Source organism: Chrysemys picta, chromosome 6 (genome assembly GCF_011386835.1).
Source record: "Chrysemys picta bellii isolate R12L10 chromosome 6, ASM1138683v2, whole genome shotgun sequence".
In the NCBI taxonomy this organism is placed as follows: Eukaryota; Metazoa; Chordata; order Testudines; family Emydidae; genus Chrysemys; species Chrysemys picta.
The window spans coordinates 14,964,830-14,989,254 of NC_088796.1; the positions used below are offsets into that span (position 1 = coordinate 14,964,830).

General features: G+C 45.3%; 1 protein-coding gene across 14 annotated transcripts in view; it reads left to right on the forward strand.

Annotated features, from left to right (window-relative positions):
- Window positions 1-23,376, forward strand: part of CTIF (cap binding complex dependent translation initiation factor) — a 320,545-nt gene extending 297,169 nt beyond the window's left edge. For 11 of the 14 annotated variants that reach the window (XM_065549997.1, XM_065549991.1, XM_065549992.1 and 8 more), the window contains 2 exons: window positions 8,062-8,115; window positions 15,832-23,376. In XM_065549997.1, coding sequence (XP_065406069.1) covers window positions 8,062-8,115; window positions 15,832-16,047 — 270 coding nt within the window. In that variant the 3' untranslated portion in view covers window positions 16,048-23,376. The remainder of the gene's footprint in view (window positions 1-8,061; window positions 8,116-15,831) is intronic. The other 3 variants (XR_010588762.1, XR_010588763.1, XR_010588764.1) reach the window with 1 other exon arrangement.
- Window positions 23,377-24,425: the final 1,049 nt, after the last annotated feature.

The window sequence follows — 24,425 nt, forward strand, 5'->3', positions numbered from 1 at the left end:
ACTGTGGAAGTCTTCAAACTGGATTTGCTGGTAGGGTGTTACTCATCCCCCGCATCCTGGTTTGCACTGTGCAATTTGCCCCCACTTGCCTGTTTTCATCATCCCTTGTCTTGTGACAATAAAAACTGGAGTTGTAACGATTCCCATTGGCTCAGTTAAGTACCTGATCCTCCCACATGCACTGCTGGCTCTCAGAAATCAGGGCACAGGCATATGACCCTATAAAGTCTTGCAGTGGTCGCTAGGCAAATGGCCCCTGGAAAAATAACAGACCACTGGTATTGGGGGGTGGGGGGAAGAGGGTTCCCCTGCCTGACTTGGAGTGAGCACACAAAGGGCAGCGCCTCCTTTGTAGAAATAGTCACGGGTTTGGCTACACTGCATCTGGGAGGGAGCTTCCCAGCCTGGGCCCCACAGACTTGTGCTAGCAGGGCTCGCACTAGTGCACTGAAAAGAGCTGCATGCATGTTGTTGTGACATTGAGACTTGAGTCCCGCTAATACAAGTCTGAGGACCAGGACTGGGAGGTTCGGTCCCAGCCGCAGTGTAGACATAACCTTAGTGGCTTTTGCTAGCACACAGGGGAGCTTCAGCCAGTCGGGGAACCAGAAGAAATATCATTGACTTCAGTCAATTTGACCTCCACAGTATAAATAATTTTGAAACATGCTGAAATGTTCATGGTTGTCTGGGTGGGTGCAAAATGTTGTGCCCAGTTTGAATGGCAAGTTCATGGAGATGAAAAATGTATCTTTCTATCTATGTTTTTACATCAGACCCATTGTGTGTTGTTAGAAACTTTGTGGCAAATGTTGATTTTTTTTTTCTTGTGCATGAAATATTTTACACAGCTCTAGTAATTAGCACTATGCCTTCAGGAATAATGTCAATAAGCATGCAGTCTAGTTTACACCTCTGGACTTAAAACAGTTCCTGCTCTGTTTGACAGAAAGAATGGAATTAAACAATACGTTTAAATGTTCACGTATCCCTACTTCATACAGAATGTGGTCTAGTGATAAGAACATGGGACTGTGCGTCAGGGTCCGTAGATTCTGTTCATGGTGCTAGTGTCTCGGATAACACTGAGCAAGACATTTAACTGCTCTGTGCTTCGGTTTACCTCTGTAACATGGAAATAACAATACTTCCCTATCCTCCTAGGGATACAGTAAGACTTCAGCTGCATTTGTAAGTCACTTGAGATTCCTTTGATGAAAGATACCACCACTAGAGTGGACATGCTTTCAGTTTTTGAAAGAAATAGGTTGTCTTCTCCCGAAGTGGATGGTAAGAACACTGGCACGGACTCAAGGCTGCTTGTGCTCCGGGAGCATCTACTGGCACAAATGGCAGTTTGTCATCTCCACATACCAGGCACATATCTGGTTTTGCTTCTTTGCCGCACACAAAAATGTCGATGTAAAGCATCTTTTCCTGGACTACTTTGTAAAAGAAATTGTGAACCATTTGAGTGCAAAGATTAATGAATTCTAGGAAAAATGCATTACAGCTCCCATGAAATCACTCTTACCACGCAGCACACATTATTTCCAGGAAGAGAGCCTGTAAAGTTTATTTTCATTTGTTCATGAAAACATGTAACCCCCTGAGACCATCCAGACATGCCAGCCTTCCCAAACAGATTGACATACGCTGTATCTGTCACAGGAATACAGAAATTTGAAAGCAGGAGCCCTCCCTTCCGGAGATCTGAATTAGTGTTTTTGGGGTGTCTCCTTCCAGCCTATTAAGCTGTTAGCACCAGAAACCCTGAGCAAAAGTGAGAATCCTTTCGCAACAAAGGTTGGGTATGATCCTACCAGTCAGGCAGATTCTGGCATGCGGCTCCTCCTGTTAGGAAATCAAGTAGACTCTTTGTCTACTCTCCAGCCAGCACCGCTTCTCTCATTCCATGGCTTCTCTTGAGATGAGGAACTGACTCAGGAGCAAAAGGAAGTTTTCCCTTGGACAGTCCAAGCCTCCAGGGGATGATTACAGGTTAGATAGAGAACTGTGTGAGTCTCCTCTCACCCATGCTGTTGTCTCCCTCTCGCTCCTCCTCCCCATTACTCTGTCTTCTCTGCTCTGTTAAGCTCCTTCTTCCACATTTTGTAGCTGTCCTGATAGATGTGAGTGGCTGTTTTGGAAAGACGACTGATTTCTGTGGTAGTATTTCTGCAAATATAGCATATACCGCAGGGGTGGGCAAACTATGGCCCGCGGGCCACATCCGGCCCGCGGGACCCTCCTGACCGGCCCCTGATCTCCTGGCCCGGGAGGCTAGCCCCGGCCCCTCCCCTGCTGTCCCCCCTCCCCCACAGCCTTAGCTCACTGCACTGCGGTCGCAATGCTCTGGGCAGTGGGGCTGCGAGCTTCTGGAGCAGCGCAGCTGCAGAGCCTCTGCCTGACCCGGTGCTCTGTGCTGCGCGGTGGCGTGGCTGGCTCCAGCCGGACGGCGCCGCTGCCTGTCCTGGTGCTCTGGGCGGCGTGATTGTAGCGGCACCAGCCCCCGGTGCCCCAGGCAGCGTGGTATGGGGGCAGGGAGCGGGGAGGAGAGTGGTTGGATAGAGGGCAGGGGAGTTCGGGGTAGTGGTCAGGGGGCGGAGGTGTGGATAGGGGGCGGGGTGGTCAGAGCGCGGGGAACAGGGGGGTTGAATGGGGGCAAGGGTCCTTGGGGAGCAGTCAGGAAGGAGAGGGGGGTTGGATGGGGCGGCAGGGGGCAGTCAGGGGCAGGGATTCCGGGGGCAGTCAGGGGACAGGGAGGGGTGGATGGGGCAGGGTTCCCAGCGGGGCAGTCAGGAATGAAAGGGGGAGTTGGATGGGACGGTGGGAGGCAGTCGGGGCGGAGGTTCTGGGGGTTGTCAGGGGACAGGGAGGAGTGGATGGGGCAGGGTTCCTGGGGAAGCAGTCAGGAATGAGTGGGGGGGGTTGGATGTGGCGGCGGGGGGCAGTCGGGGGCAGGGAGGTCCAGGGGCGGTCAGGGGACAGGGAACTACGGGGTTGGATGGGGCAGGAGTCCTGTGGGAGGGGGGGCGTCAGGGGACGAGAAGTGGGGGAGGGGGGTCAGATAGAGGGTTGGAGCCGGACCATGTCTGGCACAGCCTCCCCTAACCGGCCCTCCATACAATTTCAGAAACCCGATGTGGCCCTCAAGCCAAAAAGTTTGCCCACTCCGATATACAGTGTGGAGTTATAAATTTTTAAATATAGATCATAATTATAATGTAGGAGGGGTGCTTACATAATAGGCATAAATAATATATTTGGATAAAATACATTAAACTGCTAATGCAATTAATTAGGTTGAGACTTTGATCACTCAAAAGCCAGACACTTCGAAGTTGCAATTCCAACAGCAGCTGAATGGTTCAAACTTCATTACCTCAGGGTCAAACTGTGCCCTCTGCATGCATGTGACTTCCATTGACTGGATTTCCCGCTGGGACTGGGTGTCACACATGCCATGGGAATTCAGGAGATGGCTCTTAAGCCGTTCAGTGCTGGAGCCTTGGAGCCAAGGGTAGATACAGAAGAGATCCCCCAGGGCTGCAGAGGCAGGCAGCGAGGGTAACACGATTGTTGGCAGCCGTGCCAGCCTGCCGGTGCATAGGAGCCACTCAGAGGGTGTAGTCTAGCAGGGGCGCCAGCCTCGCGGACTCTTCTCCTATGCCGAGGATACTCAGGGAGACAAAGGGAGAAGCATAGTGAGCATCAGAATAACATTCCTTTGAAAAGGGTTACAAAATCACTGGCCAAATAACAAAATCCCTGGCCCTGAGCTCTATAGCCCCAACCTGCACAGACCTAACCAGCCAGCAGCCCTTGCATGCAAATGTGAGGTGTGTCAGCCAGTTTAGCCCCCTTAGGTTTGAGAAGTAGCTTAGAGATCTGTTATTTCCGTCAGCAGGGAGGCTTATGCGCAGCCATCTAAGCTAGCACGGGAGGCATTGATTCAGCCCTGTGCCACACAAATCACCCATTTTAGAAATGGTTTCGTCTAGCACAGTCCAGCCCCCAGTGCAGACAGGGCGTAATGTGACTAAACTCCTGCACCTTCACCCAGGGTTAGACTAGATGGCCTTTGCGATCCTTTCTAAGCCTATGATTCTATGAAAACTGCTTTTGAAAACACATCTCCAGAGGAGGCAGGACCCCATCACTGTTTAAATGCTCCATGTTTATTATTAGCTTGTTATGATAGCAGCCGGGAAGAGCCCCCTCTCTTACCCCATCCGTCCCTTCTCCATGCAGCAGCATTTGAAAGGGCCCCCGTTCATCACTCCCTTTACTCTACGCTGTTCCTTCCCACCTGTCTAATGGCTGTGTTTACACTAGCCTCACAGCCATGTTTATAAACTGGCTTTAAACACAATTCCCACTAGAGGGATTTACCACACTGTTAAGCCAGCTGGGCCAAAACAGTATTTTAAAAGAATGCACTAGGCTGCGTCTCAGTCCAGGGCTTTGGCCACAAGACCAACCTTGGTCTGACCCACATCAGACTGACCAACTGTCTGCCCCTCCTCATGGTGGTAAGCAGGATTAGCAGAAGCCATGTATAAATCTGGTCTTTGAAGACAGCTGGGAGGCCAGTGCAGATGGGCCCAAAATGTTCTTCCTAACCCCTAGTCTTCCTGAGCTCCCAGCTAATAGACACATAGGCCAGAAGGGACCAATGTGATCATCTAGTTTGACTTCCTGCATTTTGGAGGCCACAGAACCTCACCCACCTATTCCTGTAATAGACCCATAACCTCGGAAGTCCTCAAATCATGATTTGAAGACTTCAGGTTACAGAGAATCCACCATTTCCACTAGTTCAAACCTGTACGTGACTTGTGACCCAGGCTGCAGAGGAAGGCAAAATAGCCACCCTGGGGCCTCTGCCAGTGTGAGGCAGGGTCTCTGCCAAATTCCTTCCTGACCCCAAATATGGCGGTCAGTTGGACCCTGAGCATTTTGGCAAGACCCAACAGCCAGACATCAGGAAAGAATTATCTGTAGTAACTCAGAGCCCTCCCCATGTCATGTCCCATCGCCAGCCAATGCTACTACCATTCGCAGATTGGCTACATGCCATTGTGGGCAGTCATACCACTCCCTCCATAAACTTATCAAGTTCAGTCTTGAAGCCAGGTAGGTTTTTTCCCCCCACTGTTCCCCTTGGAACTTCACTCCTCTGATGTTTAGAAGCCTTTGTCTAATTTCAAGCCTAAACTGGTTGATGGCCATAGCCTGGTCCAGAGTGTATGCTTGCTGTCTTCCCTCAGCAGCTGCTTCCTCCTTCTCCTCTGTTTTCCTTCCTCCCTCTCTAGCTGTAAATCCATCTCTCCCTCCTCTTTCCCATGTTTCCCATCCACCCTAGAAACATCCCAGTCTCTCAGGTGCCCTCACAATGAGTGTTTCCTCATGTTCCCCCAGAAGCGTCTCTCCCCTCCCATACATGCTCCACAATGCTCCTCTAGATACCCTCACAAAGTGGTTGTATGTCTGTCCCTCAGAAATCCTGCCCCAATCCCTCCACAGTGTGTGCACGCACACACCTACGTGAAGCCACTCCCCAGAGAAAGTTGATGAGTGCTGTGAGTGACTGATGAGGGCAGAGTTGGCCTCAATAGGAGCTGAGGTTGGGAGCTGATTGGAAGACTGAGCTCTGCCCCTCAGCTCTTCTTAACTTCTGCAGTGAGACTGTCGTTTCCACTGCATGTGTGAGAAGCAGCTTTCCTAGGATAGGGTGTGTGCTCTTCACGGGCAATGCAGGAGATTCCCTCCGCCCCACAACGCAACTGCTTCTTCATGCATGAATGCTCCATGACAGAAGAAGTGAGATGGGCTTTTGTACCTCTGTCCTCTCCCACATCCAGACAACTGGTGCCTTTGCCCTAATCCTCCCACCCCAGCACACTGAAGGTGCAGTTATGGTCAGGAGAGTGACGGGAGAAGAATAGCATTTTCTTTCCCAGCATCTTTGCTCCTTTTTCTCACCTCACTTCTAGAAGCCACCACAGAGCCAACATTGGATCCCATCCCGGCTCATGCACCTCCAACCGATTTGCTAACTAAGACAGTGTCTACACCACAAGTACGACTGTGATTTCATAAGCGCTTTCACCTTACGTCAGTCGCACTTAAACACCGGAAACAAAAATGAATGTAATTAAAAGCAAGCAAAGGGCAAAAAGATAGGAGTGGGGGAAAAGTAAGATATGATGATGAATTTATGCTGACATGAGTTTGTTGGCTTCAGCATGTGTCTAAACACAAAGTTAAACCTGGTTTAACTCAAGATGTGATGTTAAACCAATTTAGTTAAACCAGGGCAACTTTGGCTACGTCTACACTGCAGCTGAAGCTGTAATTTCCAGCACGGGCTAGCGCACTAAAAAGTGCAGTGTAGTCTCGGTAGCCCGGCCTAGTTACCAGAGTACAATTACATCCAAGACCCTAGGTGCGAACTCGGCAGCTATCCTGTACCTCTGCCCATGCCGCTGCAGCTACACTACTATTTTTAGTGCAGTAGCTCAATCAAAGCGAGCGTGTGTTCACCTACCCAAGCTGGAAATTACCTTTCCAGCTGCAGTGTAGATGTATCCTTTGTGCATACTTACCCAATGTAACCTATTTCAAACCGGTGTAAGTTTGCCCATGCGAGGGCTTGCACAGCTTAAACAAAATCACCTTTTAAACTGATTTAAGTAAAACTGGTGCAACTTCTGCGTGTAGACAAGTTGTGGGAGAATGTTAGGAAATGTATTGCCTTTAGATTATTTTAGGTTTGAGATATGTGGGAAGTAAAATATGTGGGTGGAAGTGAAATAGTGATTTGAAACCTCAGGACTCTAAGGGTGTGTCTACACAGTCCACGGCTGCAAGTCTCAGCCCAGGTCGACAGACTTGGGCTTGCACTACTGCAGTAAAAGGAGCTGTGTAGATATTAGAATATCAGGGTTGGAAGGGACCTCAGGAGGTTATCTAGTCCAATCCCCTGCTCAAAGCAGGACCAATCCCCAGACAGATTTTTGCCCTAGATCCCTAAATGGCCCCCTCAAGGATTGAACTCACAACGCTGGTTTTAGGAGGTTAATGCTCAAACCACTGAGCTATCCGTACCTTTTTACAGGGGCTTTGAAGCTTACCCCTCTTCTTTAGAGCCCAAGCAGCAGCATCTACACAGCTATTTTTAAAGAGGCCCCACAAGTCCAAGTGTGTCCAGCCAGGCTCTAAGATTCACTGCGGCTCACTTTGTACCGGTTTCCAGGAGCCACCCTAGAATGTTTGTTTGAAAGTCGGCAGTGGGAGGAGGCCAGCTGGAGAATGGAGTGTGGAGACTGGCCAGCTGGAATCGGTTTGGTCTGAGTTTGCCAGGAAAGGTGTCTCCAGAGATTGGTCCATCAGAGATGATGGGGGTCCAGGCTGCTGAGAGGGTGGCGATGAGACCGAACTGCAAGAACGTCAGGCTCTGTGACTTATGAAAAGGAAGCCTGCATTGAGGTCTGAGATAAGATTTTCCGGGGCTTCAAAAGGACAGAGGGCACAGACAACTGATCAGTACCGGAGTTTATTCATTGGTCTGAATTGTAAATAACAAGTGACAAATTTGTTAATTCAGTTTGGAGCGGAGCTGTGGTGAATGATGATTTCTGAAGCGGCCTTTGAAGAACGCCTACCATACCTATCAGGGACCCCCATACTCCTATGTATGTGAAATGACTTGGTGGGACTCAGTGCATTTCCTTGTGTACAGTTACCTACGTCATAAAAACTCTCACTATATACTTAACATTTCCCTTGAAAGTTATTATCTACTATGCATGTTCTGCTCTGCTTCCTCAATCTCATCAGTGGAAATGCTGCATTCTGGCCTTGTTTCTCTTCATTCACACCAGAGACATCTTTCCTTTTTCCCCTCCACTTTCTTCTTTTCCCTGCTGTGGCTGTGAGGAAAGCGAACACAGGTTAAAACATGGAAGGAGCAGTTTGGTAGGGGAGGGATTATAATGCAGTAGAAACAAGGCATGCTTTAATAACCAGCTGCCTCTTTTTCTCTCTCTCTTGCAGTTGTTGCAATCTCAGGATGTGAAAGAAGATGCTGTCCTTTGCTGTTCCATGGAGGTATGAAGGGGCTGTTGGGACCTCAGATATTCGGAGCCAAATTCCTCACAGCTTTGCACCTTGTGTCATTGTTTACACCTGTTCCAAGTGGTTGTAAAATCAGAACGGTGGTGTTTGCAGCCCCCCCCCCCCCCCTTTGCACTTGTTCTGCGCAGAGGTAAATGGTGACAGGAGGGCAAATAGTGGAGAATCAGGCCCTCTTTTTTATATTTACTTTTTTAACTTGTTTGTTTGTTTGAGGGACATTGCAACCAAAACGAAAGTTCTCAAGAGGGACCACAATGTCAGTCCCACAGCCTTGTGCTACATAGGACCCCAGGCCAAGGTGTGAAACCAAGCTCCTGACCACCTAGGATCATCAAAAATCCCACAACTCCTTTTCTGTGAAAAGGGTATTACCATTATGAGTGTGTCTGTTTCATTATATTTGAATATAGCAAACTACACCCTGCAGCCTTATTGCTTTGTGTTATGGTCCCATCACACGCTATGTATAGTCAAGGCAGGCCAGTATTAGGTGGGGAATATCTGAAATAACACTGGCGATTCAACATGAGTCAGTACTGAGCAAGTGCCCAGCCCAGTGTGTGCTGGCTCTGAGCTCCTGGAAGGGCCGTTATACAAGTGAAATGTTAAGTTCATGTCCTAACCACCTAATGACCGCAAGGGTGAAGTATTGAGTTCTTCTTTGCAGCACAAATCAAATTGGGTCAGGGGACCTAGATATAACCCAGGTTTCAGAGTAGCAGCCGTGTTAGTCTTTTTGCAGATATAACCCAGTTGTTCCCTGTCTCACTTCCAATGCAATTCCAATCTCCCATCTAAACAGGACTTTTCCAGGGCTCAGTAACCAGGCTAAAGCTTTGGACATGGTTACAAAATCCATTTAAGGTCCCATCTACTGCTCACAGTGGAATCTTGCTAGAACTTGGTCCCCCGTCGAGATGTTAAAACGTCTTAAGATAGGGCTACAACTCTTTTCCCCGGGCTCCTATATGACACAGGACACTTTCCGCTCAAAGACTGACATTCCTCTTACTGCCCTGATTTATTTTCAATTGCTGAGGATTTTCTTTCCCTTTCCCTCCCCCATTCAGTCCCCCATAGTTCTTCCCTCCTTACATGCTGCTTCTGCTTTCCCCCTGGCTGACCGCCCTTGTGATAGGCCTGCACCACCCTCAATGCAGTGTTCTGATTGGCAGTCAGCAGTGAAATCTGGAGCGTCTCATTAGCCCCTAGAGATGAGCCATCACTTTAGGTATATACACTGCACGCTTGGTCTCAACCAGGCCTGGGGCCCAGAATCCTAAATGTGAGTCCCATCACTGTGCATACAGTGCCACGCTACCTGACTGACTTTTGCTTTATATTTTATATTGCACTTAAAAAAAGCCTATGTTAAAAAGAACGTCAAGGTAGCGAAGTCAAGCATTCAGAAGTTAGGATATGCCAGGATTAAGGTTGCCTTTTATATGTTCAAAGCACTGCTCCCATTGACGTCAGTTGCTCAGCACTTCGGCAAGCCAGACCCCAGCGTCTCAAGCAGGCACCCAGAAAATGAGAATACATCATTAGTGACCACTTGTGAAAAGTTTGGTGTAAGCGACTTGCTCAGAATCACAAAGGGACTCTTTGTGGCAGAGGCAGGGATAAAATCCACTTCTCCAGAGCAGCATTCAACTGCCTTAAGCATGAGACCCTCCTTTGTCTTTTGTAATCTCCTGCCTTCTTCGCTACACACCTTCCAACCTCTGCAACAAATGAGCCAGGGAGCCTACAGAGAACAGCCTCCTTCACTACCCAAACCTGATTCAACCCCAGAGCATCTCCCTCCTGTGCATTGAATGAGACAGGGGTCCTGTGGAAAAAATAGTATGCGATCATGTAATTAAAGACTGTCTCGTGGTCATAAGGCAGAAACACCCGGGGGCTGGATAAGGTTGCATAGACTACCTTGATTCTGACATTTCCTAATGTATGAGTGCTTGACTTTGTAATATTAATGTTCTTTTAATGAATTTTTGTGTGTAATTTCCTAGGTTTAAAAAAAAACTAACTGAAAACATTGAAATTCCATCATGTGGCATCATATTGAAACCCACATGGGTCATCAGCATGGTTGGAACCTTTATTCATATTTATTATTTGTATTACTGCAGCACCTAAGCACCCTAGTCATGGACCAGGACCCCACGGTGCTAGGTGCTGCCCACAGAACAAAAAGACTGTCCTAGATCCACCACACAGGCCTCTGCCACTTGAGCTAACAAAGTACCGGATAGCAATAGTAGGTTGTCATCCTCTATGTGGACCAGCACTAGAGTGGGGGTGAAACACTTTGCCAGTAGGTTTCACAGATATTTTCTGACAGCAGTGAAATGGTGAGAATCAGGAATCATGAGTTCCATTCCAGGCTCGAAAGGGATATGAGCTGTAGTGGGCACCGATTCTTCTGCTTGTTCCCCCTGTCACTTACACCTCCAGTCCTGGGAATTCTGGCTCTTCATCTGATTTGTCTCTCTTCCCTGACAGCCTCCAGCTGCCCGCCATCCAGTCTATGTGTTCCCCATCTTCACTGGTTCCCAGTCCCTTTCTGGACTTCTTGTCAAGCTCTTGTCCCCATCCCATTTCCCTCCCTTTCCCCTCTAGTTCCTTGTCCCAGTCTTTTTGCAGACAGTCCCCTTCTCCCTTGCACCCTGGCTTCTTGTCAGATTTGTCTCCCCTCCCCATCCCTTTCCCCCCATCACACTGGTTCCCAGTCTCCTGGCCCAACTAGTCTCAATCTCCTTTGAGGTCAGACTAGATGATCTGTTGGTCCCGTATTGCCTTAAAATCTATGAAACTGTCTCCCGCCACCCAGCTTCCAGTTCCAGTCTCCCCACGTGGCTTCCTGTCCCAGTCTCCCTCTCCCCACCCCACCCGAGCCTCCAGTCTCAGTCTTGTGTTGTCTTCCCACCCAAGGATCCTTCTCCAAATCTGTCTCCCCCCCCCCCCCCTCCCCGGTTATGGTTCTTGTCCCCTCTCCAATTGAAAAAGGCTGTTTCTTCCTCCACGCTGCCTGGGTGGCAGGAGAGGCGAATGCTGAGAGCACAGCAGAGACCGTTTCCCTGCTCTTAGTTTAAGGGCCCAACCCTGGCATGGCCCACAGCAGCTAAGAGTTGCAATTCCAGGGAAAGTTCTGCTCTGCCCTGGGTGGAGGAGCATGCTCAGTGTGGACGGAATAGTCAGAGCTTTTAGTTTCAAAGCTCTAGCAAGTCACTACTCAGCATGTGCAAACTGCAATATATATATATATATATAAAAAAGGCTTTTAACTTGACCAAATTTGGGCAGTTTTTCGAGAGGCTGACAAAAGGCACATCCCTGACACAAAGGCCATCCCACCCCCTTGCCAAATTTCAAGTCCCTGCTTCAAAGTTGGAGGCGCTAACGCATTTCAAAGAAACGGTTGCCAGAATTTAACATGGACAAAACAACTTATTTTTCACTAGTGTGTCTCTTGGAAAGGGCTGAATTGTTTTGGCTGAAATTCTGCAAAAAGACTCGGACTGAGGCAGACACCTGGCTTGGGAAATTTCAGCTCAAATGGTTAAAGATTGGCAAAGTTATAAACAACTGAAAACAGGGTCTAATAATGGAAAGTGTGGAGCAACCTTAATAATAACCAGCGCTTCCATAAGATAATAATAGGAAAAGGATTTGCAGCATTATGGCTGGAGCAGAGTCTGGCGTTCTGGATACATGTGTTCTAGTCCATGCCTTGCCATGGGTATGTTGTGAACTCGGACTAGTCACCAACCTTTCTGTACCTCAATTTCCACCTTTGCTGAATGGCTGCAATGCCGTATTCTACCCCACAAGACTGTTTTGAGGATTCATTGTTTTAAAGCAATTTGAGATTCTCATCACCATACCTGATAAATGAAAATCATCATTTTATAGAGATTACCAATTCAGTACAACCTTCCTAAATTCACATTAATGGCTGGGGGTTATCTGACACTTGTGAATCAGCAAAATTACTGAATGAACATTTAACTATCATATCACAGCATGCATTTTGTTTTGTCAGATTGATTTTCGAGTGGGATTTGGTAAAGCATTCAGCACTACTCCCGTTGGAGTGAGTGCTTTTGAAATTCCCACTCTGACTGTTCAGTTCTTCATGATATACCACTGAATGTTAAGGTAATCTTAAGGTAGCCAAATGCCTCGTCATCTAATTAGTGACGCGCATGAATGGATGAATGAGATTCCCACTGTCCCCACCTACTATCTAGCGAAACCACAGCCAAGGGAACCGGCTTGGCAGAATCAGCGGGGAAAGAAGACCCTGTTGAGCTTGACTCTAGTCTGGGAGGCTTAGGAATACATGGCCTCAATACAGTACCTAGTGAGTAACACTGAGAAGAGGGAAGACTAGCAATTATTTGAGCAAGATTAGAGAATCATAGAAATGTAGGGCTGGAAGGGACCTCGGGAAGTGATGATGAAGCCTCTTCCAGAGCTTAATTTATAGTTAGAAAGTGAGTATCTAACCTAAATCTCTGTTGCTGCAGATTAAGCCCATTACTTCTTGTCCTACCTCCAGTGCTCATGGAGAACAATCAATCACAGTGCTCTTTATACCAGTCCTTAACATATTTGAAGACTATTACCAGGTACCCCCTCAGTTGTCTTCTCTCAAGACTAAACAGGCCCAATATTTTTAGTCTTTCCATGTAGGTCAGGTTTTCTTTAAACCTTTTATCACATTAGTTGCCCTCCGCTGAACTCGCTCCAGTTTGTCCACATCTTTCCTAAGTTGCGCCCAGAATTGGACACAGTAATCCAAGTGAGGCCTCACCAGTGCCGAGTACAGCGTGATAATTACCTCCTGTGTCTTACATGCAACATTTCTGTTAATACACCCCAGAACGATATTAGCCTTTTTTGCATCACATTGTTATCTCATATTCAATTCGTGATCCACTACAGCCCCCAGACCCTTTTCAGCAGTACTACCGCCTAGCCAATTATTCCCCATTTTGTAGTTGCGTGTTTGATTTTTCCTTCCTCAGTGAAGTACTTTGCACTTGTCTCTATTGAATTTCATCCTACTGATTTCAGACCAGTTCTCCAATTTGTCAAGGTAGCTTGTGTTCTAATCCTACCCTCCAAAGTGCTTGCAACCCCTTCCAGCTTGGTATCATCTACAGATTTGATAAGCATGCTCTCCACTCCATTATTCAAGTCATTAATGAAAATATTGAATACTGTCGGATCCAGGACTGACACCTCTGGGACCCCACTAAATGTACCCTGCCTTCCCAATTTGACAATGAACCATACATAACTCCTCTTTGAGTACAGTTTTTCAACAAGTTGTGCACCCATTTCATACTAATTACATCTACAACGTATTTCCTTAGTTTTCTTATGAGAATGTCATGTGGAACTGTATCAAAAGCCTTACTAAAACCAAGATATATCACATCTGCTGTGTCCTCCCTCTCCCACCTCCCCCCCATTCCACTAAGCCAGTAACCCCGTCAAAGAAGGCAATTAGGTTGGTTTGGCATGATCTTGACAAATCTATGCTGGCTATTCCTTATAATCCTATTATCCTCTAGGTGCTTACAAATTGATTGTTTAACAATTTATTTCAGTATCTTTCCAGGTATCAAAGTTAGGCTGACTGGTTTACAATTCCCTGGGTCCTCTTTGTTCCGCTTTTAAAAGATAGATACCATGTTTGCTTTTCTTCTGTCCTCTGGGACCTTGCCTATCCTCTGAGTTCTCAAAGATAATTGCTAATGTTCTGAGATTGCTGCAGCAAGTTCCTTAAGGCCCGTGGATGAATTTAATCAAGCCCTGCCGACTTGAATACATCTAATTTACCTAAATATTCTTTAACCTGTTCTTTCCCTATTTGGGCATATATTCCTTCCTCCTTGTTGTTAATATTAATTGTTGAGTATCTGGTCACCATTAACCTTTTTAGTGAAGGCTCAAGCAAAATAGGCATTAAACACCTCACCTTCTTGGTGTCATCAGTTATTAGCTCTCCTTCCTTGCTAAGTAGAGGACCTACACTTTCCTTCATTTTTCTTTTGCTCCTAATGTATTTAAAGAACCTCTTCTTTTGGCCTTTTCTGTCTCTTGTTGGTGTCACTCATTTTGTGCCTTGGCCTTTTTGATTTTGTCCCTGATTTTGTTCTTGGGAGCTGTTATTGTTGCTGTTGTTAAAGCACAATCCTGCTTCCTTTAAGACAAAACAAGGTGAACACACACAAAAAGAGGAGCGAAAAATACAACAAAGATAGAAACTTCATCTTTCACTTTCAGCCCTGCTGCTGGAAAAGTACAAGAAGAGCATGTAGTCACCTTAGCAGCCACTCTGTACCAAACTTGTACCAGCATCGGATGTTTTTGGCGTTGCATGTAGCTGCCTTTCTGGTCACAGGCTTATAGCAGTGTTGCAAAATATGCAAGCGTGGCCATCTAAACCAGACTCTTATTAGACAAAAGGAAAAAGGAGAGAGAGGGGAAAGAGAATGATTAAGGTAGGGAAGGAAAAGGACACAGTGTGTGCGGGACAAAGTTTCACATTCCAGGTGGTGGTTGGGATCTGAAGCTGATGGAGGTAGCGATGTCAGCATCTGTCTCCCTCTCTCTGGCCCATTCTGGTCAGGACATATTTCAGGGTTAGGATGAAGAAGGTCCTGTGGATCCCAGTAGACGATGGAGGTGGTAGCTTTATTGATAAATCTCGCTCTTTCCCCATCTCTCATCTTTCAGTCAGCTAGCGTCGCGGTAGCCAGCTTTTTCTCCCCAAAGTCTCTTTTGGAGGACACAAAAAGGGGAGTCTTGAATGGAATAGCCTACCCCCCTCCTTATTTTGTCCACCAATTAGGCCTAATTTCTGACACACCAATTTTGGTTCATTAATTGATGGTTGCACACTTTTCTTGTTTGCCAGGCATGATCTTGAGTTATATCAATAGGGCCTTTTTATTTGGACTAATTCAGTCTTTGTATCTCCTTTGTATCTTTTCCCATCAGCATTTATTGCCACAGGTTATTGTGACACTTTATAAACTTTCTTACAGTTGAGCTCACAATAAAGATAAATTTGTAGGCCCAGTTATCACACTGTACCTATGTCACATTTGCACCCATAACCAGGTAGTTCAGCGTACAAGATCTCAAGGTTTGCACTCATATCTCAGTTGCAGGTACTAAATGCAGGTGAGGACTTCGTCTCCAAAAAGGAGGGCTCCACTTTTGGAAATCAGCCCTATTATGTAAATATTTTGTCCTTATAATTGAATGCTGTTCAGTGTAGCCTCCAGAAGCCCTTGAGTTGTTACATGACAGCAAACATCAGACCATCTGTGGCTCTTCCGCCGTTGTTTCTCTGCAGCCAACATCACTTTTTCAGAGGTGCCATATGCTTGCATCCAGCTCTGCACTTTCTTCCTCCTTTAATAATTTACAAGCAAGGGTGCCTGTAGGATAGCTTTCCAGGAGAGTCTGCACAAAGTGAGGGATTCTGGTAGCAATGTTGTGATTAACTGAGCTTTATATTTCCCTTGGGCCCCCCACCACCCCACATGACAAGCCCAAGCTGACATCTTAGTCACAACCAGGATAGTTTTAAAACTAAACAATAATAAACACTGGAGTGGTGACTTGCACTTTAACATGCAACTTTCAACCCTTCTCTCTTGACAGCTGCAAAGCACAGGCCGGCTGCTGGAGGACCAGTTGCCTGAGATGATGACAGAGCTGCTGGCAATAGCACGTGACAAGATGTTGTGCCCCTCGGAGTCCATGCTGACACGGTCCCTCCTCCTTGAGGTCATTGAGCTGCACGCCAACAACTGGAACCCCCTGACGCCCACCATCACACAATACTACAACAAGACAATCCAGAAACTGACAGCCTGAGAACGTGGGGCGGTGGGGATGGAAAGGAGCAGGAAGAAGACATGCACCTTAAAAGGAAACAGGAAGGAACTGTGCTACAAATTGATCAGCTACTGGAGAGAGAAGCGAGAACCTTTATGAGAAAATACCTAAGAAGACAAACCCCAGCATGCTTAAGAATATGTTCATGAGGTTGGGGGGCAGGGGAGCATGTTTCTTTTCAGCTGTGTTGCGGAGCACCACTCCTCTTTCCTGCTGAGTTTTTGTTTCAGGTTTCTTCTATTAAATCATTGCTCATGCAGCCGCGCATCCCGCCGTGTTATTGTTTGGCTTTAGAAAGAACACGGAGAATTTGAAAAGCAAGTGGAAGTGCAGGCTAGCATTGTTTTCACGCCATTCTCTTGGCTTGCACCAGCCAACTGCAGGAGACAACACACAGCAGATGTCTTGGGAGGACAAAGAAAGACACGTTCCACACCAGACGCCGGTAATTGACGGCTTTTGTCAAAGCGAAGCTTTCATTATTTTTTCCCCCTCCCCTTGTCTTCAACTTTTTATTCTCCCCCTCCCCACCTCCACCCCTCCGCAAAATCCCCACCAACACCTGATTCTAGCTTAGGATTTCACACAAGATGATTTATTTATTTGCACTGGGTTTTCTTTTTTCTTTGTTGTTGTTTTATTAGGTTTTTTTAAACGGACATTTGCTATCAACTTTGAAACATGAAAATAACGTTATAATGTGAGCTCTTGAATGGTTGGCACAAGGGTGTTAAATTGGAAGAAGAAGTTAAAAAAATCCAAAAGCCACTTTAGAAGTATCATAGCCACAGTCTTCTTGCCAGTAACCTATCAAGGTAATTGAAAAAATGTACACTCTGAGCTGGTAATTCTAAGAAACACAGGCATTCTGCAGCTGTTTGCTGCTAAAGACGCAGTATTCCTCATCCACTAAACTATAATCCATTTATTTTTTGTAACTTACTTTGTTTGTTTGTTTAAAGAGTGCTTTATTGTAATTACTGTCACAGTTGTAATTATACATTTAAACCAGGTCCCTTATGCTTGATCCTAATAATAGACAGGGTGAGGGAAAAATTAAGACTTGAAGTTCTTCTTTGGAAACTGGTAAATAGAAGGTGACAAGTATATGGCATTGGAAAGGAAAAAAGAAAAGCCGAAAATATAGGTTTCAGGTTTGGCTTCTAATTAGCTAAACTTTCCTAACCAGTGTCTCTCGGTTTGCATTGCATAGACGTGGAACTCAGAAGGAGGCTGTCCCCGTCTTTTGCTTTGTCAGAAGCATAGTCTGTTTAGTCGGTGTAACTAATACAGCCTCTGATATGGAGGAGGGTCAGAGCAGGTTGTTTCGTTCCACTAAATGAAGTGTAAAGTGGAGAGCAATGTGAATGGCTAGAGATGGAGTAGAGGTAGTACGAGAAGGAAGCCACAGTGCACCTCACTGGCCTTACCTGTGTAACCCACTGGTGAGTGTGTGTTACAATTCCCATTCTGTGTCCAGTTCACAGAGGATATGAGTCTGTTACAGCCCCAGCGAGGGACTTTCAGCTCGAACTGTAACAGCTCATGCTTTTAGCTCTGGCGATCTCTGGTTCAACCCCTGGTGGGTCAGACAAGATGGCAGCTATCACGCAGTGGAAGCTTGTCTGGAATTCAAACTGCTGTGTGCCTCAGACACTTAGGATGAGCTTCCTTGGATCCAAGGAAGGATGTAACTCACTGGTGAGCATGTGTTACAGGTCCCCAACCTCCATGCCCAATGCGCAGAGAGATGAGTCTGTTACAGCCCCAGCTAGAGAGGTTTGATTCTTTAGAGCAAGCTGTCACAGTTCATGCTTTTTGAGCTCTGGAGATGCCCAGTTCAATCTCCAGTGTGTTGGCAAAGGCGGCAGCCATCACATCTACTTATCCCGCCATATTTAACACTAGTGCAGTTTCACTGGTGTTAGAAACATTGGGAGCCCTTTGTAAAGAGGCTGTTGACAGAAATTTAAGCACTGTGTTCTCTAGACCTGATCCAAGCAGGATTAGGTGATTCACTTGCTTAAAAACCCTAGCGCTCTGTCTACTCTAGGGTTCTCAACAATGCTCACACTAGAGAAGCTGACGTGGTGTTGGCAATGCTGAGAAGTGTTTGCAGAATGCCCGTAGGGCAGATCAGTCTAGCATGAGAAGTGAAGCCAGTGACTTGACTTCATTAGGGAAGAAGGTGAGCTGTTAAGTGTGCGACGTGCTTTTAGACTGAGAGGGATCCGTGTCAGTCGTAAAACAAGTATTAGTTTTGAAGCACATGCAAGTTTGGCAGAGAAACCGCAGCTTCGAAGCATATGGTACATTTATTTTTTAAAGTATCTATTCTGTAGTAAGTCTGTAATTCCTAAGAAGAGCAGAGCTGCCCACCAAACCCTTCCTTAGGGGCCAGTCCCACAGGACGGCATGGCTTTAATTCCCAATAATGCCAGCGGGATTTGTGGGTGCTCATCAACTTGCAGGCTTAGGGCTTTAATATATAATATAAGGCAAGAGATTTGTGAGAGATCGACGTAAACACAATATTTACCATTTGGGGTCTGAGTAACGTTAACCAGATTTATGGATCCTGTTGACTAACTTCAGTTTCTTTTTTGGAAAAGGAGATCTGTTCCAGCCCCGTTTTTGAAACATGCTTTGAAGTTACTTATTTCAGTAACTTTGTATTGGTAAAGAGGGACAGGTAGGCCATTACTTCACTTCCTGTATGGTGACCAGGAAATGATGTCAAGGCTTAGCGGTTGCTTCTTTATTGATGCTTTTATTTACTGCATCACTTCTGGTGCTTACTTGATGAAGTCTAACAGAATTAGGGGGTGGAAATTTCCCTTTATTTGTTCAGCACTTATTAATGGAAGATTAGAGAAGGAAGTGACAGTACATAACCCTCCCTCCAGGCACCTGTGATCTGAGCATAGCTGCCAATGTTGGGTGAATCTGACTGTTAAGATTCATATATAATATCTGCCTTATTTCATTGCTGCAACAGGTCTCAGAAACTCACTTGGAAAATCTGTTTTGGTGTTCGTAACACTCACAAGCTGTTTTCCAAAAGACAGTTTGTGATTAGGGGGCTACTGATCAGTGCTTATAATGTGGGAGGATGGTATATTCCAATTTTTTCTTCACTTTTCTCCTGTTATTCAGTTTTCTTCCCTTTCCCCTGGTAGTAAGAAGTATGGATTCGGCAAACCCACCTCTGGCACCATGAAACTGGAGTGTAGCTCCTGATTAAACATGAGACCCAAACACTAACCCCCAGATCCAAATACTCACCCACCCTTGAGGCAATACAGATCTGGATCTGAACTCCACAACGTAGACCAATAGAGTGAATTTCTGCGTGCTTGTTGACAAGAATAAAGATTCAATCCAGATCTTTTTTGGATGTTCAGTATGTTTTATGGCAGTGTAAGAGAGAACCAGATTTGTCCATTACTTGGGGGGAAATTATTTGCAGGAAGCCAAGTTTGAGGGCAAAAATTTCCAACAGAGAAAATACCACAAGAGGAGAGAAGATTTTTTTTTTATGGTTCACAGTTATTCGAAACTTCTCTGCTTGGGTCTTTTCTAAGGTGCATACAAAGCAAGAGAAAACAGCAGGAAACAGAATCCTCAACAGTAGCATGTCCAAGAAACAAAGAGAAGACCTTGATTCAGCTGTCAAAAATTGCCTAATGCACTGGACTTCTGTGGAAAGACTGATTTCTAAGTTCCAGAAACAGTCTAGGGATTAGCTCTCTGAAGACAAACCCTTGCAGTACCTCAGCATTAGATTGTCTGTGAGAAAACTGTGTCACAGTAGGGGCAGCAATATTTTATAGTGAATATCCATGAGAGATTGGACTTTATAGAACAACAAAGCCCAGCAGTGTTATAAGGTTCAGGGTTGTAGCCTTTGAATCTAAACCCTCCTTAAGGTGTTTGCCCTCTGATGCCTTGCCCCTTGGGTGTGAAGGTGTGAAAGAAACAGCGTCTTAAGACTGGATTCAGTGCAGTCTCACAGAATTGTCATGAAAATTTACCAACCTGAACACAAACTCTACTCCCCCCCTTTTCAAGACAATGCTAAAGATGGAAAACAAAAATTGTCAAGGTTGATGTAATGTGATATGTGGGTTATCCACAGTTGATTATTTGATTGCTTTAGAATGTCCACAGCCAATCAGACTAATTATTTAAGCAACATAGTATATCCACTTGCTGCTGCTGCTTTTTCAGACTTGAACAAAGAATTTAAAAGTGATTTCTTGTTTTATTTGGGGGAGGGGGTTAAAGAAAAACAACCCCTAAAATACAGGCAATAAGGGGAAATGTGTGAATGATCGAATTGAGCCCTCCGATAACCACGATCTCCAGCTTCTGTTCCCAGCCCTCCCAGTATACATGCCAGCTTCTGTGGCTCCTGTCTTTCACCCAGTATAATCTGCAACATTTCCAAGTTGACCTCTGACTGTATCAAAGGAAGGGAAAAAAGAAGAACCCAGAGGAGAATTGGAAATTGCATTTCTAAGACTTGAATTTTCACCTAATCACTGGGAATTTTCTTGGAGCACCAAGAGGCAAAGCCAAGCCACATGACAGTAATTCTGTTCAAATGCTTCTCCACCGCCAGCCATGAAGGTTTAGTCATAGTTTTCCTTTACTAGAGGTTGCCTTCTAGCTGCAGTCCTGTACCCAGATATTCAGGTTTAATGGATTTGGCCTGTTACTTTGTTCTGTCGCCCTGAAATTTTCCCCCAGCCTTTTTTGGACAGTGTCTAAGAACTTCCCGTGATGTGAAATCCATCTTTCAATGATTTGTGATTTGTGTATGACAATTAGTGTGTGTTCATTCTGCCATTAACTGCTTTGTAATTTGAAATTTTGATTGTTCCATAGGTACCCGTGAATCTAAATGTTGACTGGAAATGTATTTTTTCCCCTGGAACTATACACACCACCAATCATATCTTTTGAAAGTCCATTGATAACAATAAACTTTATCTATGACATTGCTACCACTGAACAGCATTGCTAAGGAATGAAAGAAACAGTACAAAATAGCATTTTTCTCCATCTAAGAGTGGTCACCAATTTATGTTTCCAGGTTTCTCAATAGTGAGAGACTGTCCACCATATGAATGTGAAAGCATCACCAGTACCACTGGTGTAAATAACATGCATTCTATAAGATGCTCTGTGGTGGGAAGCCTCCAGCAAAAGAAGTGATGCCAAGATACAACTAGATCCAATATTATAGGTTCACTAGAAATGTCTAGAAATCAGCACTGTAAAACCATCTCTGTTTTTAATATTTTCACCTAGTCATGGTAAGGTCAAGTACAAAAATCCAAGTGAGTTTGTTTGTTTTTTCCATTCTTTATAGCCACCAAAGCCTGTAATTATTAAGGCCATGTCTACACTAGCATTTATGTCCGCAAACTTTTGTCACTCAGAGATGTGAAAAAGCACACCCCTGAGCGACATACGTTTCGCTGGCATAAGTGGTAGAGTGCACTGTGCTGTCGGTGGGACAGCTTCTCCTGCCGACATAGCCACCGCTGCTCATTGGGGGTAGTTTAATTATGTCAACAGGAGAGCTCTCTCCCGTGGGCATAGAGCGGCTACACGAGAGATCTTACAGCGGCGCAGATGCATCGGGACAGCTCTGCTGCTGTAAACTCCCTAGTGTAGACGTAGCCTTAGTGTGCACTGAGTTACCTTCTGAAGGAACATGAGTTACCATTTATGTTTCTTCATTAGTTTTGGCCAGTTTCAACCTTTGTGTTCTCAATAAACGTAGATTTCAAAAATCGTTCCCTTAAAATTAAATCAGTGGGGGGAGGGGACGGGAAGTCCAGGTAGGGTATGTCTACACTACCCGCTGGATCAGTGGGCAGCGATCAAACCAGAGTGGATCGATTTATCGTGTCTAGTCTAGACGTGATAAATCGACCCCCAAGCGCTCTCCTGTCAACTCCTGTACTACAGTGCCGCGAGAGGTGCAGGCAGAGTTGACGGGGGAGCAGCAGCAGTCGACTCACCGCGGTGAAGACACCATGTTAAGTCGATCTAAGTACGTTGACTTCTGCTACATTATTCACGTAGCTGAAATTGCGCAACTTAGATCGATCCCTCGCCCCGTCCCCCCTCCATGTAGACCAGGGCTTAGATATGTCAGGTCAGATCTTCAGCTGATGTGAGTTGGAGTAGCGTCACTGAAGCTATCTCAGTTCACACCAGCTTAGGATCTGGCCCTTCATCCATAGGTCATTAAATTTGTCCCGCCCTCTGCCCTGAGAAGATATCTCCTCATCTGTGGTTTGAGGATCTAGGTGGAGAAAAGCAGTGATACTGTTGAGAAATCCCTGAGATGAAGCTACACAGGCAAAGAACATTTTCTCTGTGTTACAGTAACTAAATTTACTGAGAGGATGAAGGGGGAGGGAGAAGCTCAAATGAAGAACAGATTTGTGGAGTCTGCCACTACAAAGTGGTTAGCCGTCTGCCCAGAATCTATATGGCATGTGATTAGACTGGTTCCTAGTGAAATTATTTCCGAATCGAAGGTTTTAGTTCTCCACAAAGTGACCTGTGTATTTTCCCGCGAGGGATTTCACCACTGTTTGGAGAAGACATCGTTTATATGAAAGGTGAAACACAAAGAGGGGAGAGTAGTGAAGTAAGTGATATGCTTGGTTCTCCCCTTGCCCCTGAAGGAGATTAATTTGTATCTATTCTTGGCGTGATGGATGACTTTGAAAGAAAAATTGTTAGAAGCCCCTCTGATTTATTTTCGTTCACAAGCTTAGCCTTATTTTTACGAACACCTCTCACTTGGAAGTCTCAGAATCTTAAACTTGATTTATATTCCCTCTCTGGGCGTTCTGTGGATTTACACTAATTTTGTTCTTTCCACTAAGCTATTATCCCATCCTTTTGTGATCTCCAGGAGAAATATCACTAAAGCTTTCGAAGTCCGGTGTCAAAAGCAAAGGGAGTTGTGGTTTCCTTCAGAACACAGTCACACTAACAATGATTTTTTTAAATGTATTTATTGTGTTTGAAAATTTAATCATTTATCACATTTGTTAAACTAGGCGCTTTTTTAAAAAAGAGAAAAGGAAAAATATTTTGGGGGGAAGAGACTAGCTATTTGTACTAGGGGAGAAAAACACCATCATTTTCTGCTTTTCCTAGACGGTTAAGACAAGGGAGATAACTCTTCATGGCAATTCAGTCTTGTTTATAGAACATCCAGAACCACTGTATGCTATAAAATACATCATCTGCATAATAAATGTTTAAAGCCTGACATTTCACCATCTCTCTCTTGATATGTGGTATCAGTTTTGGTGGTCTGCTAAGATGTTTATTTTGTTGAGCTTGGAACTAAGTATGGAAGAAAAAAAATACCTGTCTGGTTAGAAATTTAAAGGAGGGATTCATTCTTCCTTCCTTTATTATACAGCAGGCTGTGCTGCATGTCTGATCCATTATCACCCTGTCCTGTACTCCTCTCTAAGGCCCCAATCCTGTGCCATGCAGAGGGCTCAGAATGGAAAATTAGGGCGCTCGCAATTTCACATGATCCAGGCTTTAGAAGGCTGGATCCTCCCATTAAAGTCATTAGAGTTTTGCCGTTGGCTTCAATGGGAACAAATTTGGGCCCCGAGAGTCCATGCAATGCCCACTGAAGTCAATGCAAAAAGACTGTATTTGGCTTCAGTGGGCATTGGATCAGGCCCAGTCTTCTGGGTCTGCTACTGATCTGATTCCATTCCCCACGAAGAAACAGCGCAGGGGCATCCAAAGCGATATCCATTAGATTCTCTTTTCCCCTGCTTCTGTTGAAATTGATAGCATGACTAAATACCTCAGTATAAGCTTTTGTTTTGTTACTTTGGGGAGAAAAGGGGTTTGCACATTTTTGTTGCTGTTGTAAAAGTCTGCATTTTAATATATGCAAAAACTCACTTGCTGAAACTATCATTTTTATTATATTATGGTTTCATCAAAATGGATGACAAATAGTGCAACTATTATGGTGAATTGTGATATTAATCACAGAATAAATATTGAAATCAATGTTTAGAAACTTCCATTGCCTCCTTATTTTGCCACGTTTTGCGGGGAGGGAGGGTTGTTTTTGGTTTTGTAGTAGTATTTGTGTTCCTCACATATTTCATGTCGGAGCTCTATAAAAAAGTAACAGCCCCCCTCACACAAAATAATTCAGCACCCATGGCTTATCCAATACTGCTGGTTCCCTTTAGGGCAGCCAGTTAACCTTAATGAAAATGAAGGCCCAAATCAAGGGCCGTTTACATGAAACATCCGCATCTCCCATTGGCTTTTATGGGAGT